At 38.1% G+C, this 14527-nt stretch overlaps 1 protein-coding gene across 1 annotated transcript in view; it reads right to left on the reverse strand.

The window, feature by feature from the left end:
• Positions 1 to 14527, reverse strand: part of PTPN22 (protein tyrosine phosphatase non-receptor type 22) — a 110537-nt gene that overhangs the window by 16187 nt on the left and 79823 nt on the right. Inside the window, exons 12-15 of the mRNA XM_075196283.1 lie at positions 10865 to 10926; positions 6954 to 7696; positions 6496 to 6573; positions 1557 to 1699 (exon numbers count right to left, since the gene is read on the reverse strand). Of these exons, the coding sequence (XP_075052384.1) occupies positions 1557 to 1699; positions 6496 to 6573; positions 6954 to 7696; positions 10865 to 10926 (1026 nt within the window). The remainder of the gene's footprint in view (positions 1 to 1556; positions 1700 to 6495; positions 6574 to 6953; positions 7697 to 10864; positions 10927 to 14527) is intronic.

Here is a 14527-nt window from a genome sequence, read left to right on the forward strand (position 1 = left end):
TGTTATACTAGTACTAGTGCAGTATATACAATGCAAAGAAATGTTCAGTTACTGTAAAATTATGTTCCTAAGTTGTTGTTGTTTTTTTAAATAGGTTGCAACATAAGTTAAATACTGCCTGTTTTTTCATGTAACACACAAATACTTGATAGCTTATTTGTACACTGAAATTTAAAGTTGATATGTGTGTGCTACATGAAAAAACAGGCAGTATTTAACTTATGGGCAAAACAGAACACTCATTTGCACCCCTTGCAATATAACATGGTTTTGTCCAGGAGACTGAAATAAGAATCCTCTTCATTTAAGATCCTTAATGAATCAGGCCTCTTGTACTGTGTAAGTGAATAATAGGAGTAAGATAACATTGGAGTTTATTGGTTTAATTTTGAATGCAACCTTCAATATTGGTTTCATATCTTTGCTGTGTATGTTGTATTTCAGAAATTGAAACATACCATGACTATAAATCATGTAACTCTTGTTGGTGTAGTGTGTCAAAAAATGTTTTCTTCACGTTATGCCGTGAGACATATTGTAGTTTTTTTCAGTGTCCTACGTGTCAATGATAGGCTGGAAGTGTGGTGCTGCTCTGTGATGTTAGACTGTCATCAACATGGAGGAGCAGCAGCCAGCAGCACTAAGACAGACATTCCCCTTCTCTACCTGCTGTCCGTCCTTCCAACTTGCACCATAGGGGTGGTTGTGGAGTCCTGATGGTGGAGGGCATCTTACAGGGAGGGGCGCCTAGTACACTTCCATTAACCTTAATAGTAATGTTTCAAACACCTTGCTGGAGTATTAATGGTAACATGCACAAGATCTGCATCTCTCTTCCACTTTTATCACATCCTCCCATTCTCGGTTACAGGACTTTTTTTGGGCTGCACCCACTTTGTGGAATTCCCTCCCTCGCACAGTAAGACTTTCCTCTAGTCTCCAAACCTTCAAGCGTTCTCTGAAAACCTACCTCTTCAGACAATCTTATGATATTCCTCAACCACCATCTTAATCTCCCCTATTACCACCCTCTACACAGCTAACACAAGACAACAACCCTCTGACCAACATTGCTACACATACAGCCCACTCAGTACTTTTACCTTTGCGTTCTAGCTGGTCCATTGTGCACATGCCCTTGTGTTTCAAACTCCCAATGCCCCATAGATTGTAAGCTTGCGAGCAGGGTTCTCTTACCTCTCTGACTGTATGTATTACCCAGTATTGTTTTATTGATGTTTGTTCCCAATTGTAAAGCGCTACGGAATTTGCTGGCGCTATATAAATAAATGATGATGATGATGATGATGATAACGTACGGTATCTAGTTGGTTAACTCAATTAATTGAGATATCCCAGTGCCCAGTAACATATGATTTAAAATGTTACATATTTGTTTGATGCCAAGATGATTCTTTTTTAAGATCAGGTTATTTAAAGTTAGACATTTTTCATTTGATTATTGATAGAGACCCTTTTGTAGTTTTGCACACCTTACAAAATCACGTGCATGTTCCACTTCTACAATAGATTTGTAACATACTGCCTTTGGATACCTTGCTGCGTGCCGTGAGTCTGAAATCATCAACCTTACATTGGGACACACCACCCCATTCCAGCGATGTGCCAATTCTTATACTTGGAGCTTTGAGTGGCAGTGTAGGTTGCAGTTTCAGAGAGTCCTCTTGTGGTTCAACTACTGAAAGCATATTAAATATTAATACTAAAATACTAAATAATCAAGACATTATTTTATATTTTATTATATCTCATGTTATACACTATTTACCACTGAAATTGTAACAATGTATGTAATGTTTGGAGCATATATTGCTAAACTTTTCCCATTCTTTTCAAGGATGATTTGCAGATGACTTTGCTGTCGTAAGCATTAAATGGAAAGTGAGCTAAGTCATTTATCTCTGTATCCAGTGACATTGAAATAACTCAGTTACATGTGTTAATCTGAACCTTTGTTTGGAATACATGAGATTTTATCTGGTCTGGTCTCCATAGCAACTAATAGCATTTTCACTACTCTCTGTATAACACGAAACTCAGTGTGGTTATAATACAATTTTCTTAATACATGTATCTGCTTTCGCTCAGCTTTATTTCAGGTTTGCATTGTTAGTGCTTCACCCAATATCTGTCTATATGGGAAATTTATGTAACTGCAGACATGCAGGTTAAATGGCATCATGTCCCTTATTTTGCATGATTATACTCATTTATAAGTGAAATACAAGGTGACAGACACTGTTGGGGGTACAACATTTCTGATCTGGGTCCACAATCCCACAAATGGTCTTGCAAAATATTTACATCGGGGCACTTCCAAAAGCTTGAAGTGAGGTGCACCAGGGGTGGATTGGTCATAGGCCTCATTGGGAGTTTTCTCCAGAGTACCAAGGCCCCATGATGTCTTGGAGCTACCTTTAGTATTTTATAAAGTACCAAAGGGTAGGCAGGGCTCTGGTTTTGGGGAAACTTCTTAAGCTCCCTGCTGTGTGACTGCTGACACAGTGAAGTGTCAGACAGAGCAGGAGGAGGTGGCTGGCATGAAGTTAAAAGGGATTGATGGGGGTATAAGTATATAGGGATTGATAGGGACATAACGATATAGGTTATTTATTACTGGCATGAGTATATATGGTATTGATGGGGGCATGATAATATAGGGGAATATTGGTGGCATGAGAAATTGGGGGAATTATAGGGGACATGAGGAGATGAGCCTATTTTGTAAATGCAAACGCTATTAATTTAATGTCAGATCTGGTTGGGGGGAAATAAGCCTATTTTTTAAGCATGAATGCTATTACTTTAATGGTGGGTTTAGTTCAGTTGGTAGCAAGCCTAATTATTAAACATGGGAATCCTGTTTGGGTGGAGGTAGGTCTAGAGTTTTCATTTGTTGCTCAACTTTCATGTTGAATAATACCCATGACACTTTACAGATGTTCTTAAGAGCCATCTCTTTATGCAACCTTCCTAAACATTTGTGTTGTACCTTGACAACCATAGACAGGGAGTATCTGCTGCATCGCAACAAGAAGTCCATGAAAGCAACTCACACAACCTCCTTTTCTGATCAGACCTACACCACATAACTATCAGACATCTCCATCAAATAACCCACCATTTGTCAATCTCTATGCGAACAAAATTATTTCATCAGCTACAAAGGTAATATAATTATAGGCAAACTAATCAATAATCATTTCTCTCAGTTATTAAGAATACACAAACGAATACATAGTACAAGATATTTTACTTGAGTTTGAGATCATATAAATAGTACGTAGAAGTCCTTACACACAGTAAATATAGTATGGATCAACAAGTAACATATTATACAATACCGCTTAGCCACTCTCAGAAATGAGTTTCCAGTTTACATCCAGAAAGGTATTACCTTATTCTGTTACTAAGTTGACTCTTTGTGTTTTGTTGATCCTTTCTTGTATAAAGCTTCAGAGTTTCTTATAAATAACGGGGAGGAGTGTGATAATCAGTTTATCCTCTCTGTGTTCAGTTGTGTACATATGTGTGTTTGGTAACAGAGAGAGTGTAAGGACCATGTTATATAGAGAGAAGAAAGAATATAGAAAGGGAAATATTGAAATAGCAGATATTGTGCAGTATGGAGATAGCAGGGTAAAATAGTAATATAGGCCCATACAATGCAACTATGCATGTGCCAATATGCGCAGCAGATATGTGGTACTGCACATGTGTCAATCCACTGCCTGCACAGACCAGATATAGCATTTACCAAAGGATATCTGTGTGGCCATGCAGTGAGTAGGAGTAATTACTTCTTCGCAATCCTATTTCTTTATCTAACAGGGCACCAGCATTCCAGGATCCATAGAAGCAGCAACTGAGCTTAAGACATGAGCAGCAGCAGGTAATGGAAGCTGCAAGAATAAGTAGGAGAGAGAAGCGCTGTTTGCCACTTCTGGGGGACAGCTCATATTTTGAGGAACTGTCGAGTGCAGTCAGGACTAAGTTGTCCTGCTTCATGCTACTCTGCTTGTGAAGTGGTAGCCTTATGCACCTAACAGTGGCGCTTGCAGCATTGCCAAAGTTATTGAATGGGAAGTGAAGGGGTTTGAGGGTGGCCTAACACTGTCTAAAATCCCCCTTTCATGGTTACCATGCCCATTGTGATAACAGTCACACCAGTGGTATGCCACTACTGCACATTTTCCATCTCCTGGCAATTTCACTACACCTACTGACAATGTGGTCCCACCCACAACATGAGGCCACTTTTGGAATATTTTCCAGGGTCATTTGAGATGCCAATCCACTCCTGGGGTGCACTCAACTAAGCACAAGGCAAGGAAATAGGCACATACGCACAAGGGGTATATTTATTAAGCTGCGGGTTTGAAAAAATGGAGATGTTGCCTATAGCAGCCAATCAGATTCTAACTGGTATTTTGTAGAATGTACTGAACAAATGATAACTAGAATCTGATTGGTTGCTATATGCAACATCTCCACTTTTTCAAACCTACAGTTTAGTAAATATACCCCTAAGTGTCCTGTTTGCCCACTGATTTTACAACTTCTAAATCACATTGTAACAGTCCATGGGCATCGAGAGTGGAGGACAAAATATTATATATATATATTGGTAATAGATAGGTTGGTATATTACTTGTTTGTAAATTTGGGACTGGTGACAGCTATAATATATCATTTTTTGCCCTCCACTCTCGATGCCCATGGACTGATAAATATATATATATATATATATATATATATATATATATATATATATGTGTGTGTGTGTGTATACACACATCTATATCACATTCACCCCTTTAAGTCTTTAAATGTATACATTCACTTAAAATTCTATTGAAATGTACTATGATGAACAAAGAGGATGTGCTACTCCTGATAACCCAATATTAGTTAATATTAGCTAATATCTTGACTTGAAAGAACGAGTGGTAATCTCTGTTGAAGTGCACTATGGTATATATTAAAATAAATTATCTTTATTAGTGTGCATTAAAATATAATATTTTTCCTTTTGTTGAGTTCATCATTAAAGAATTGTATTAATAACAGATTGTGGAATACAATTTGCAAACACTTATTGTCACTATTGTGTGTAGGCTCTTTATGTACCTGTATATTGTATATCAAATCCCTATTCAATCAGTGTTCTCCATTTACAAAGTCCCAAAAAAGTATTTAACAGCAATTCCCTGCGTGCTTCTCTCCTTCTCTATAGCCTAATAGTCACATCCATATTATGTTACAAGTTAACCCGTGCATGATACTCATGCATTCTAGTCAAATCAAGCTACTTAAGGTGTTAAAAAGGTTCTTGTCATGCATTTGGGCCTAGCCCAGGCCTCCTCAGGGGAAGAGTGTTACTTCCCGACGCAAGCGCCCTTTTTTAACGTGGTTTTGTCCACATGTCACCACCTCATCATTCTTCTCCATCACCTCATCCTTCATTTTCATCGCCACATCTATCCAGATGTCTATCCAGACACAGGGATCTCTCTCAGCGGTCCTGAGTATCACACTCCTCTCGCTCTGTCACCCCCGGCAACCACCAACCACTCCCCACTGTCACCCCCGGCAACCACTAACCACTCCCAACTGTCACTTCTCCTTCAAGAAATATATATATTTTTTTTTTAAATCTTTATAAACATTTTTAACAATTAACAAATTAAATTAACAAATTAAAAACATCTTAGTATACCAAATTTCAGCCCTTTCTGAGGTTTTTTTTCCACACACACTAAGAATTTAGTAGGTCAGTGTATAACTCACACACAGACAGACTAACACACGCCACTAGGCATTTATATTATAGATGCAAGGTATGGCCAATCCATAATTCTGATCCGCAGATTATATTTCTATAAATAATCATGAAAAAATCAGCTAAACATTAATATTAATAGTAAACCACCAAAATTCAGGACAAAAATACCCTCCATCACAGCTGTTATAATGAGAATATGGTATCAAATGAAATACATGACATTTATTATAAACAACTCACCAAAGTGTTTCATCTTTTATATAGAGGCAAGTTTCTACACACTGTTGACCACAAAATTAAACACATCCATACATTGCTTGGGCTTACGGAAATTATTCCTCTAGGTTGACTGTGCCTCAAACTACTTTAGATAATACCTGTTAAGAGTAATCGTTTTGTGATTTTGCCACATTTCAAGTTGGGTGTAGATACTAGATGCAAATCAAGAAAAGGTTGAATCCAGTGTTTTTGTCTAATGACATTATCCACAGATATAACAGACTTTATGACATATCTGTGACTGCAAGTAGATCGTGTTTGCAACTTTCTTTCCAGCTGAAATGCAATGCTATTTTTATTAAACACAAACTAACACACACTAATCTTTCATGAAGAATAAAATCAATACTGTAAAGAAAGGTCTTCCAATTATCTAGTATCTATAGTGCTTTTATACATTCATTACTTACCATGTTCATCAGGTACAATGAAGGAGTCAGGTGTGCGTTCTGGCAAAGGAGGGGGACTCTCTGCATTGGTAAAAGTGACTGAATATAAAAAGGAAAATGCAAGTAAAGGATATGCTACATTTTATGCAGTTATTTACACTTTACTGGCATAGAAGGTCACACGTGCAGCAATATCATCAAATTAACCCCTCGTTGCCTTTTCGTGTAGATCCCAAACAATCTTGACTCCTGAAGTTAAAAACTATTAAAATTGGTTTGATCATTTTCCGGTACACCCTGAAATCTGATTAACAAATGACTGCTGTTTCCTATTGTGTACCGACCACATTAATAGGACATGTATTATACAGATCTATTTTTTTTAATATAGAATATTTAAATGTATCTGCACAAAATAAGTATAAAACTAATCATTTCTGCATTAGGTCTAGTTTAAAATTAACCGTGTTGATACTTACAATTGTAGTTTAGGTTGTTTTCAAGAGGAACTTCTTCCTCTTTCAGTATCTCTTGGATGGACACATCATTTACATGGGACAAAGGATAAGAAGCAGACATTGGCAAATTAAGTTTTGACATAGTTTTGACTTTTGGTATGGATACATCAGGACAAGTGGCTTCAATGCAAAAATCTGCAAATTTTGGCGAACCAGGGTCAGAAGATGATGTTGGAGAAAAATAAGGATCTTCAGTCAAACGGATGTATACATGGCTACTATGAACAGTACTGATGTTACCCAAAGAGCCTGTAAATCTTGGCCGTTGGTCAACATAAGATGCCATAACATTGGGTTCGAGAAAGTAGACATCTGGTGCTTCAACAACGTGCTCCGATATGAAGGACTGTTTCTGTTGTAGCAGTTCAAATGGAGTGGATTTGGTTTTTGTTAATGGTGTATGCACACTGTAACATCTTTTATCTGCGATAGGAAACTCGGCGTAAGAATCATTGCTGGTGATATTTTGGAAATGCTTGCCAAATTGTGTCCTAGGGAAAGGATGAGGCATACACTGACCAACTGAATCCATTGTCTGGCTACTTAGGTCATTTAGCTCTGAGGTGTTGCAAGTTTTATACATCTTTGGAGGTGTTAAAGGTACCATAATATCATTACAGTTTACTCCAGTGTTGCATGCTGTTGTAGATGAGCTCCCAATAGATTTGTGAATGTCCTCAGTCATCATGTTATTACCTGTAGAACTGTAAACAGAACAATATATGTTTTTATAGGTATATGCAATACCATTGTTGAATTTTATACTTAACTATTTTGTATTAAAGTTTTTTTAAACACTTTTCTTAAACTTGTAAAAAGTGAATTTTTAAAAAAACGGGGAATTGGGGATACAAAAAAGAGGTGAGAGGGGCTAAAGACACATAATCCCAATGTTCATACATCTACTTAATTATATTAGGGTGCCCTTTTTCTACAAATATTAATTGAAAACTCATTTAAGACATTGGACTGGCTAACAGAAATGTGTCACTCACCGGACCTTGAGTGCCTCTACGCTGGTGCGTGGCTCCCTAGCCTTCCTGCCGGCACCTGTCCTAAACCGCGGTCGTCCGCCATCCTGATGGACTGCGCATGCGCAGCACCCAAGAACTCTTGTGACGTTTGCTTTTAATCTAATTGGTTGATCAGGCAACTCTCCCTATTTAAGGCACCTGTGCTCATTATCTCATTGCCTGATCTTGAGTCTCATTCCCTGTGAGTCTCTGAAGGTGTCTCCTGTGTTCTACTAGTGTCTTCAGTTTCCTGTGGATTCCCAGTGCTACTCATCGCTGGTTTCCATACCCGCTACAGTCTCCTGTGTTCTACTAGTGTCTTCAGTTTCCTGTGGATTCCCCGTGCTACTCATCGCTGGTTTCCATACCCGCTACAGTCTCCTGTGTTCTACTAGTGTCTTCAGTTTCCTGTGGATTCCCCGTGCTACTCATCGCTGGTTTCCATACCTGCTACAGTCTTCTGCTTCCTGCCTGTGTCCTCAGCTGGTCTCTGATTACCGCTTCTACTCACCTGTGGTTCCTATACCCGTTGCTGCCGTTCAGCGTCTCTGCAGTCCCTGCATCTTCCTGTGGACAGACTGTTCTACTGAATAGCGGTATGCCTATTTGTTATTGACTTTCCACGTTTACTATGCATATCCGCAAGTACTAGCTTCTCCTCTCGGCAGCGGTATCCATACCCGCTATAGACTGTTATTGTTACGCTGCATATCTGTGCTGAGCAAGTCTCTCTACCCAGCAGCGTCACACATACCGTTATAGACTTTGCTGGATACACTGCATATCTGTTGGGATCAAGTTCCTCTGTGCTCTCAGTGTCTTCATCCTATTACCCGTTGTATGCCTCCACTCATCGGCACCTGTACACATCCTCACCTATTAAGCAGTGGTACAACTTGCTGTACGCAGACCACTGACTTCCCGCTACCTACCTGCACCTGTACAAGTCTTCTCACCATAAGCAGTGGTACAACTTGCTGTACGCAGACCACTGACTTCCCCGCTACCTACCTGCACCTGTACAAGTCTTCTCACCATAAGCAGTGGTACAACTTGCTGTACGCAGACCACTGACTTCTCTGCTACCTTCCTGCATCTGCTCACGTCCATCCTGATCTCCGTGTTCAAATCTGCCTTTCTACAACAGCAGCTAGTCACTGACTCATTGACCAAGATTGCTGCAAGTCACTGACTTTCCTATTCTCTTTTGGCATCCTCTTTCCATCTGCTGTGATATATGTTCCGCTAGTCACCCTGCTACCAGAGGACCGTTGTGTTAACTTCACTGCTCTGGTAAGCCCAGTCATCTGGTGAATTCCTGGGCAAGACTCCTAGTGCCCGTGACAAAATGTTTTAAATGTCGCATATGTACTGTGTGCAATTCTTTGTGAAAATATATTTTGCAATTTATGTAGTCTGTAAGTGTTTGATATTTATACAAGGAATGTTTTATATTAACATTATAAAATTATGATGCCGTTTTTTTGTCTACTGAACTGTTGGTGACTGTGCTTGCTAATATATTATATTGATATTCTAAAGTAGTATATATTGGATTGCTGGTTTGCTGTGATATAATAATGATAGGCAATTAGCATGTGATTTAATGCCCTGGTCCTATTACTATGTGCCACATATACAGTCATTTGTTTTTCACAGGCTTGATTTGCAAATAGAAGTCTGGGTTACTGTTTTTCTGATGAAAACAAGCTCATTTTGCAGAATATAACATGATATTTCTATACTTTATTCATCGGAAATATATGATATTTGTTTTGTATTACATTATAAATGTTAAAGTGTCTGTTTTTTTAATATCAGTATCATTGATAACATTAATACGATTGACATACAATTGTTCATGTACATTTCTTTCTGTGGCAAGTTTTGTTTTAGTCTTATTTTTGTATGTGAGTTTTATAAATATAGTTTTTTTTATCACTTGTTTTTATTGTTTACTTTTTCATGATGTATACTTTTTGTACTTTTTATTGTTTTATTTCCATTTTCTGAGCTTATCTGGGAATAATGAGAACATGTTTTCAATTATTGACCCTATTATTTTCAATCATCTTCTTGACATTTAGGGTTAACCATAAAAAGTCATGCGTCTTTTTAGAGAATGTAGACGCAATTTTCTAATCTTTTTATGTTTTGCTGGTTCTTTATATACCTACATTGTTTGGAGTTGTAGCAGGTTTTGGCCATGCACCTGTGCAAACTGACCTAAGTAGTGCAAGCTAAATATCTTGGGTTTTTGTGATGGCATGGTGTACTGACAAAGACAGGAAATGACAGCTAATGTAAGAATAATCACCTTGCTGAGTTGCAATGTATGTGCTTTTGAACAGATATAAATATCTATAGTTAATTTGTTTAAAGCTAAAAACATCTGGTCTTTTGACAGAGGGCTGAGCAATGAAGAAGATGGAGGGTCCAGTGTGTTACTGCTGGCATTTTAGTTTAGATGGTTTCTCATTAGTAGACCTACAAATGTTTTGCTTTACCGTTTTGATAATAAACAGCACTACTAATTATAAGGATATTAAAATTTAATATGAAATCCCATGATCTGTATGTGGTCTATATCTGCTACATCTGCATAGATTTAAATCGTCCTGGTACTTTCGAGGGTATTCAATATTCATTATGTAAGATGTATGTTTGTATATATATATATATATATATATATATATATATATATATAGCTAACTAATTAATTAGTGTTTCAGTATAATATTCCTTAGCATTGTGCATGAGCGGTCAGAATAAGCTATATTACTTGTATCATACAAGTCTTACACCTGCATTTTCTGGGATCATACAAGTTGTAAAACCATGACCAGTTGTTGCACTTACCCGCCTGCCAGTCTGGTTAGGCCACTGTTGACGTCTTGTAGGTCTGAGGGATTCCAAAATGTCTGCAAGTTAAATATTACATTCTGTATTAGTGTTGTATATATTTTAACAGAGACATGCAAAGGCTTATTTTTTGTTCTACTGAATTTACTAAAAAATTAAGGCTGACTTTAACTCTACTAGAGCCTTATGGGGTGGGGTAAATGTGTCTTTTTGAAAAGGATAACTGTTTGCTGCTTTGATATTTGTCTCTTTAAAAGTTAATACCATCTGATTATGCCGTTAACCATGTAATAATATAGCTTTCAGTGCTGCTCTGGTGCTGAATGTCCAGTCAAGAACCAGTTACATATCTACTCTTCAAGCAGGAAAAGTATCCAGATCCAACATTCCCCAAGAAATCACATGGATGGAAAGGGGACAGAAGGAGGAAAACCTCTCTGAGCTGGGAGTTTGCAAATGCAGGGGTACAGGAGGGAGACCTTCCTGGGCAGGGGCTACTCTTGGCGAGAATAGCCCTACTATCCTATACTCAAATATTGTTACCTACACTGTGATGACATACTGGCATCCCACTCTGACATTCAACCCCCACCTATGCAATGTCTGACCAATTTCTGCACATAAATGCTGGTAAACTTTTATTGCACAAAACCAATGTACTGGCCTTATTCACATACTGACCTCTATAATATGCTATGCTGGTTCAAGGTGGGATACACTGGGATAGCATCATAGATACAAGCAGGGAAAAATGGCACATTATAGGTATTCTGGTACAAAGTGGATTACATTAACTACTATATAATATGCAATATGGACACAAGATGGGTTTATACTACATTATACTAGTATGAATACAGTATTGGTACAATGTACATGTTTAGTTAAACAAGAGTAGTGTTCTATGGAATCAGTTATATTATTATTATTAATAATAGTAATAATAATAATTATAATAATAATAATAATAATAATAATAATATTAATGTTGATTTGGAAGGCGCTACATTGTTCCACAGTGCCAGAAAGTAGGGAAAACAATATATACATAAAAACAGGTGCATATAGTAGGTCAAGCGCTGGGGCACCCACAATACAGATATTACTCTATTCCTATCATAGGATACAATTTGCGATGAAGCCAAATTAAAATGTTAAATTTGAAATTTTATTCATACACCATCTAATATAACAAATATATAAAAAAAACCTGAAATATCCTCAGTTTGGAATACAAAGCATCACATAAGTTGGTAGGTTCCACTCAATATATGAAACAGAATATATTCCTTATCTCATAAGATCGTTGCAGAGAGGAACAATTACCTACACCTTCTGAATATTCATAACAGGTGAAACCAATCTCTATATAGATGAAGATATTATTACATATGGATCCAATATGATACAGATACCCAAATAGTAGTTAAAAATTAAAAAGTATACATTCCCAATATCCAGAAACCGAATGCATGCATGATTCAAACATAAAAACAGGGACAAACAAGGTAGACAAAAAAAAATGCAGACATAAAAACAAAGGGCAGGGAGGGAACGCTCATGAGCTTACATTGTAATTGGAAGAGGGCACAGCTGAAACGATGAATGAGTGTGACTTTGACTGTATATTATGAGGGTCTTTTAGTGTAGGTAATATAAGTGGGAGTATGGTAAGCTTTAAAAAAGAGATGGGCTTTCAGAGAGAGTATAAGAGTTTAAAGGTTGTGGGATAGTCTGATTGGGTGTGGTAGGGAATTCCACAAGTGGGTGGTTGAATGTAAAAAACTTGCAAGCAGGATTGAGTGGTACTTACCAGAGATTAGTGGAGGAGCAGGTCAGAGGTAAATATATTAGGACTGACTAGAGGTTTCCTTACCTCGAAGAGCTGGAGGATCTCCCTCCTGATCAGGTACGCCTTAGGATCAGTGGTGTTCCTGTCTAGACTGAAAACGAGTTACTGGGCCATTGTATGGGGGAGATGTGTATACACAGCGAGATGCTGAAACTTACAGCTCTCAGGAGCTGAGGAGGAAGAGGCTGGACAGTCCCAGGAAAAACATGTAGCTTCAATGGCTCATCAAGTGCTTCATCGTTGGCAGTAAGGTGGGCATATCAGATGCCCTAAAGAGTGGCTTGAAATGAAGATGGACAGGACTGGGCTTGGGTACAATTACTGTGGAAGAAAGTGGCAAGCAAAGAACTGACAAAGAGGATGAAGAGAAAGAGATAGAGTGGAGACACCCATGTGCCAGATCTGTAAGTTGTCAAGGTGGGTGCCAGCCTGGGTAATGCTTGGTAAGATGTAGCATCTTGTAGTGGATGTGCTCAGGGTAGTGTTGTGTTGCAGCTTAAAGCCTGTTTACATATGTACCATGGTGTAAAGACAAACTAGTTGCTTTTACACATGACACTGCTCTTATTCGAGAACGTGTAGAGAAAGATTTCACCGCGGCAATAATGCCGAGCAGAGGTTCTCTGCAGGGAATACAACCTACCAGGACAGACACTTTTGCTGGTGCTGTCCCAGCAAGATTAGTTTCTTAAATATTTTAAAGTATATTTATTGCTGTGATAAGTGGCGATAAAAAGTATTTGTTTTCTCCAGGTCAGGGGACATGATGATAAATAGAGCCGTTAATGAGTTGTTCAAGCTGATTTCATTACATTTTCTATGGCATCTACTCCTCATAAGAGATATCCATGATGCAGCACCATGAACAGAAAAGGGGACAAAAGGAGGGATCATCATCATTTACATAGCGCCATTAATTCTGCAGCGCTGTACAGAGAACTCACTCACATCAGTCCCTGCCCCATAGGGGCTTACAGTCTAAATACGCTAACATACACACACATACGAGGGTCAATTTGTTAGCAGCCAATTAACCTACCAGTATGTTTTTGGAGTGTGGGAGGAAACCAGAGCACCCGGAGGAAACCCACGCAAACACAGGAAAAACATACAAACTCCACACAGATAAGGTCATTATCGGGAATTGAACTCATGACTCCAGTGCTGTAAGGTAGAAGTGCTAATCACTTAGCCACCGTGCATTGTATTGTGGAAATATGAACTATTCTTGTTTAGCCAATGGCATGACACATTGCAAAATACTTTTGAGAGTTATTCCAAAAGCAATGGGTAATTTTATAATTTAAGGGGAGTCCTGATAAGTTCTTAAATATTTTACATATACATTTGCTAATGTTTATAATAGTTCTATAAAATTCCCCTTTATAGTGTCTCGGTCATGTGTAGACATATATGGGCTCATTTAAAGTGTAACGCAGCCATAAATTATATTGCGCACTAAAGGCGCATTTATGTGTTTATTTTCTGTTGCACATACTGTATATTACGATACATGCAGTTAAAAATAAGCACCATTTATATCAGCAGCATGAAGACGCCAACCACCCATGAGGATGGATGGCGTCTTTATGTTAAAAAAGCTTTAAATAAATAAAATAATTTTAAAAAAAATGTGTGCCCCCTCAAACAAAATTATATCAGTACTCATAGAATGGGCTGGTAGCAGCAACTACAGAGGGAGGAACAGCATGGGATCTCCCAACGAAAGCTGCTACCAGCCCAACTTGCCTAGCCTAGTGTTGGTAGCTGCTTTTGTGGGTGTAATACACCATGCAAATGCGCTGATG

This window comes from Mixophyes fleayi, chromosome 2 (assembly GCF_038048845.1).
Source record: "Mixophyes fleayi isolate aMixFle1 chromosome 2, aMixFle1.hap1, whole genome shotgun sequence".
NCBI classification, from domain to species: Eukaryota; Metazoa; Chordata; class Amphibia; order Anura; family Limnodynastidae; genus Mixophyes; species Mixophyes fleayi.